Source organism: Somniosus microcephalus, chromosome 4 (genome assembly GCF_052327205.1).
Source record: "Somniosus microcephalus isolate GS21.2 chromosome 4, FLI_Smic_1.0, whole genome shotgun sequence".
In the NCBI taxonomy this organism is placed as follows: Eukaryota; Metazoa; Chordata; class Chondrichthyes; order Squaliformes; family Somniosidae; genus Somniosus; species Somniosus microcephalus.
Genome location: NC_140990.1, coordinates 40044638 through 40050278, shown reverse-complemented (window position 1 = coordinate 40050278; position 5641 = coordinate 40044638). Strand labels below are relative to the sequence as shown.

At 49.3% G+C, this 5641-nt stretch overlaps 1 protein-coding gene across 1 annotated transcript; it reads right to left on the bottom strand.

The window, feature by feature from the left end:
- Positions 1–2802: 2802 nt before the first annotated feature.
- LOC147118694 (uncharacterized) lies at positions 2803–5479 on the bottom strand. The gene has a single exon (XM_085984521.1). It carries the CDS (start codon positions 4250–4252, stop codon positions 2963–2965), a length of 1290 nt encoding a protein of 429 aa, XP_085840647.1. The 5' UTR covers positions 4253–5479; the 3' UTR covers positions 2803–2962.
- Between the last annotated feature and the right edge of the window lie 162 nt (positions 5480–5641).

Below are 5641 nucleotides of genomic sequence, written 5' to 3'. Positions count from 1 at the left end.
CAAGCTGGCCACCAAACTCCACACTCTTGGCCTGAACACTTCCCTTTGCAACTGGACCCTGGACTTCCTAACAGACCCCAGTCTGTCAAATTAGGGAACCACACCTCCGCCCCCCTGACCCTGAACACGGGGGCCCCACAAGGTTGTGTGCTGAACCCCCTCCTCTACTCCCTCTTCACCCACGACTGCGTGGTGTTCATGGTTCCAACACCATCATCAAGTTTGCGGATGATACCACGGTAGTAGGCCAGATCACCAACAAGGATGAGTCAGCCTACAGGGAGGAGGTCCAGCATCTCGTGAAGTGCTGCACCGATAACAACCTGGCCCTTAACATCAAGAAAACCAAGGAAATCATTGTGGACTTCAGGAAGTCTAAAGGCGGAAGTCACACCCCCATCCACATCCAAGGGGCTGTGGTGGAAAGGGTGGACAGCTTTAAGTTCCTCGGAGTCCACATCACGGAAGACCTCTCCTGGTCCCTCAATACCTCCTCTCTGGTGAAGAAGGCCCAGCAGCACCTATATTTCCTAAGGAGGCTGAAGGGATGCAACCTGTCACCCCTGATCCTCTCTAACTTTTACCGCTGCACAATAGAGAGCATCCTGACGAACTGTATCAGTGTGGTATGGCAGCTGTAGCTCCTATGACCGGAAAGTCCTGCAGCGGGTAGTCAAAACTGCCCAACGCATGACCGGCACCCGGCTACCGACCATAGAGAACATCTACCAGAAACGCTGTTTACGGAGGTCACTGACCATCATCAAAGACCCTACCCACCCCAGCCACAGTCTGCTCACCCTCCTGCCATCTGGGAGACGCTACAGATGCATTCGCACCCGAACGACCAGATTTAGGAACAGCTTCTTTCCCAGGGCTGTCATCCTACTGAACTCCACAAATAAGCTCTAAAGCCTGCACATCTGTCAATGCACTTTATTATGTTTATGTTTATGTTTATGTATTATAAGCCAAATGAATGTTGAATGTTAAATGTCTTAATCAAATTGTACACTCTCGGGAGCCGCAAGCCTACATTTCGTTGTACTGCACTTGTGCACTAACAATGACAATAAAGTTGATTATTATTATTATTATTATCTCCGAGTAGAAACGGTACACGGGAACGGTAGTGTAGTGGTAATGTCACTGGACTAGTAATCCAGAGGCCTGGACTAATGATCCAAAGAGATGAGTTCAAATCCCACCACGGCAGCTGGGGAATATAAATTCAGTTAATTAAATAAATCTGGAATAAAAAGCTAATATCAATAATGGTGACCATGAAACTATCGGATTGCTGTAAAAACCCATCTGGTTCACTAATGTAATTTAGGGAAGGAAATCTGCTGTCCTTACCTGGTCTGGCCTATATGTGCCTCCAGACCCACAGCAATGTGGTTGACTCTTAGCTGCCCTCTGAAATGGCCCAGCGAGTCACTCAGTTGTAACAAACTGCTACGAAGCAAAATAATAAGAATGAAACCAGACGGACCACCTGGCATCGACCTCGGCACCGGCTATGGACACGGCAATGACACACCCAGCCCAGTCAACCCTGCAACATCCTCCTCACCAACATCTGGGGACTTGTGCCAAAATTGGGAGAGCTGTCCCACAGGCTAGCCTGACATAGTCATACTCACAGAATCATACCTTTCAGCCAATGTCCCAAACTCCTCCATCACCATCCCTGTCCCACCGGCAGGACAGATCCACCAGTGCTGGTGGTACAGTGGTATACAGTTGGGAAGGGGTGGCCCTGGGAGTCCTCAACATTGACTGTGGACCCCATGAAGTCTCATGGCTTCAGGTCCAAGCATGGGCAAGGAAACCTCCTGCTGATTACCACCTACCACCCTCCCTCAGCTGATGAATCAGTACTCCTCCATGTTAAACACCACTTGGAAGAAGCACTGAGAGTACCAAGGGCACAGAATGTACTCTGGATGGGGGACTTCAATGTCCATCACCAAGAGTGGCTCGGTAGCACCACCACTGGCCGAGTCCTGAAGGAGATAACTGCCAGTCTGGGCCTGCGACAGGTGGTGAGTGAACCAACAAGAGGGAAAAACCTACTTGACCTCATCCTCACCAATCTACCTGTCGTAGATGCATCTGTCCATGGCAGCAGTGACCACTGCACAGTCATTGTGGAAACGACTGTGCTAAATGGGGTAGATTCAGAACAGATCTAGCAGCTCAAACCAGCAGTTAACAGGCTCCCGTGAACTCCTCCATCTGCTATTTTAATGTGGACTTTAACCAACTTATTTTCAAAGGGTTTATTTTAAATGGGTTAACGCCTGCCTTAAAATGGTAGACTCAGGACTGTCACACAAACACGTTAAATTTACATAGAATAATTACCAGTCATTTTTAGACTGGAAACTTAAACCTGACGTTTCACTTTCAGTCAGGAACAGATCGCAGTTTGACACCAATCTCTGATTTGACAGCACGTTTCCAGCATTCACCGTTGTTCTTCCTGACTCTAAACACAGTTGTAAAGGAGCCTTCTGTTCCATGCCTAGGAGCTCTGAACCATGGCAGAGAGCGGCTGGGACACATTTCTTACAGACCTCAAGATTAACCCGCACGGGGACTTTGCTGTCAGTGAAGAGAGACGAGAAAGACCAAAGTGCCGTTTGCCCCTCTCAGTGTGGCCCTGAAGGACTGTGTCCAGGCTGAAGTTCTGTTCCCGCCGTACGATCCTCCCCCACATTGTCCTTTCTGAGCTCCAGCCAGGTGATGCTAAACACTCAGGTGGGAAGGAAGAAAATCTGCAACAATGTGTTTAAAACAAAGCTGGTTTATTTGACATTTATCCAGAATATTAAACTCCAGCCCAGTTACAGGAGTTATTAACATCAGCAGAAACAAACCCCAACTGTCAGAATGAACATGGTTCAGTCTGGATGTGATTAACAGCAGCAATAACAGCAGAATCCAACTCCTGCAGTCACTTGTGAACTCGCTGGTGTCTCAACAGGTTGGATGAACGAGTGAATCCCTCCCCACACACAGAGCAGGTGAACGGCCTCTCCCCAGTGTGAGTGCGCTGGTGTACAGTGAGGTCAGATGATCGCTTGAACCCAATCCCGCAGTGAGAGCACCTGAACGGTCTCTCGTCAGTGTGAACACGTTGATGGAATGTCAGTTCCCCGGAACTTTTATAGCACTTCCCACAGTCCGGGCATTTAAAAGGTCTCTCATCAGTGTGAACTCGCTGGTGATTCAGCAGGGTGGATGACTGAGTGAATCCCTTCCCACACACAGGGCAGGTGAATGGCCTCTCCTCAGTGTGAACTCGCTGGTGTCTCAGCAGATCTTTATTGCTTTTAAATCTCTTCTCACAGTCAGAACATTTAAAAGGTCTCTTATCAGTGTGAACAAGTTGGTGTGTCAGCAGGTTGGATGAACGACTGAATCCAATCCCACACTCAGAGCAGGTGAACGGCCTCTCCACAGTGTGAACTCGCTGGTGTTTCAGCAGGTAGGATGACTGAGTGAATCCCTTCCCACACATGGAGCAGGTGAACGGCCTCTCCACAGTGTGAACTCGCTGGTGTTTCAGCAGGTAGGATGACTGAGTGAATCCCTTCCCACACACGGAGCAGGTGAACTGCCTCTCCACAGTGTGAACTCGCTGGTGTTTCAGCAGGTAGGATGACTGAGTGAATCCCTTCCCACACATGGAGCAGGTGAACAGCCTCTCACCAGTGTGAGTGCGCTGGTGTATAGTGAGTTCAGATGATCGCCTGAACCTAGTCCCGCAGTGAGAGCACCTGAACGGTCGCTGATCAGTGTGAACACGTTGATGGCATGTCAGTTCCCCAGAACTTTTATAGCACTTCCCACAGTCCGAGCAGTTAAAAGGTCTCTCCCCAGTGTGAACTCGCTGGTGATTCAGCAGGCTGGATGACTCAGTGAATCCTTTCCCACACTCGGAGCAGGTGAACGGCCTCTCCCCAGTGTGAACTCGCTGGTGACTCAGTAGGTGGGATGAATCGGTGAATCTCTTCCCACACTCGGAGCAGGTGAACGGCCTCTCCCCAGTGTGAACTCGCTGGTGTCTCAGTAGTTGAGATGAATTAGTGAATCCCTTCTCACACTCAGAGCAGGTGAATGGCCTCTCCCCAGTGTGAATGCGCTTGTGTGTCGATAGGCCAGAGGATTGGCTGAAGCCTCGTCCACACACAGAACACGTGTACGGTTTCTCCCCGCTGTGAATGGTGCTTTTTGCTTCCATGTTCAGAGGCCGGTGATATTCAGATACAATGAGTCGATTGACTGTCAGATCTTGACATGATGTGTGGTTTGAGTTTCCTGTCTGCAAATCCTCCCCTTCTAATACCCTGTAAAATTAATATAAAACAGGGAGCGTGAGAGAACCCACAAGAAAACAAAGACAGGTTTGTAGTGTATGTACCTTTAAGAGCCCCTGTGTACTGTAATACCGGTAGTGACCACTCGGGTATATAAGCCTGTATAGCGTCTTGTATCTTTTAGTTCACCTCCAGACTTTGTTCAGTAAACACCTGTTAAACCAACTCCTGTATTCCGTGTCTCCATTAACACACGGATACAACAGTGGCGACGAATTGGAAACGGACTTACCTGCAATTCGGCAGCACCTCAAGGAGATCGATTCCTCAGACGAAGGTCGAAGAAAAAAAAAAAAAAAACTGTGGTTTCACCAGCTAGCCGGGCTGGTGGCAGGTAGTGCACTAATCCTTCCTGGGCGGCGGGCTGGGGCTCGATCGGGTGGCTCTGCAGCAGGGCCGAGCAGCGAGTCGGAAGGCGGAGGCAAACAGAGACGGAGGGTGGAGCACTCGGGAGACGGCCGGCGCTGCAAAGCAGGTCGGCGTTCGGACCAAGCAGAGGGAGGGAAAAGTCCCAGAGAGTCCGGCGGGAACGAGTCTCCAACTATTAAAAATATCTGTGAAAATAAAAACCGCAGAGAACAGCGTTGTCAGCAGCGGCAGCGGCGGGAAAGGGCAGGAGGCGCCATTTTTTCTCGGCAGGGAAGAAAGGAAAGCGCGGGAGGCGCCATTTTTGATTTTCAGGATGCCTAAGACTGGCAATATTACTGCTTTCGATAGTAATATAGAGGGTTGGACCACATATGTGGAAAGAGTGGAGGTATATTGCACAGCGAATGAAGTAGAGGATGATAAAAAGGCATCGGTACTTCTAAATCTGATGGGCGCAAGGACATACGGGCTGTTACGAAACTTAATCACTCCAGCCAAACCGATGGACAAGAATTTTAAGGAGATTGTTGATACCCTACAGGAGCACTTAAACCCAACACCGCTGCTGATAGTGGAACGATTCAAATTCTTCAGGAGGAATCAGCACAAGAATGAAAGTAACGCTGATTACCTCACCGAATTAAGAAAGCTGTCAAAGCACTGCCAATTCGGGGCAGGACTGGCAGATTCTCTACGAGACAAATTCGTCTGCGGTCTCCTAAGTGAAGGAACACAGAAAAGGCTACTTTCTGAGAAAGATTTGACACTGGACAAGGCTTTCAGTGTGGCTGTATCATACGAAGCAGCAGCAAGAGGAGCTGCAGAGATACAGCAAAAGCCACAGGACTTCGGCACCCATGAAATGATACAGGGTTTCGAGAGAT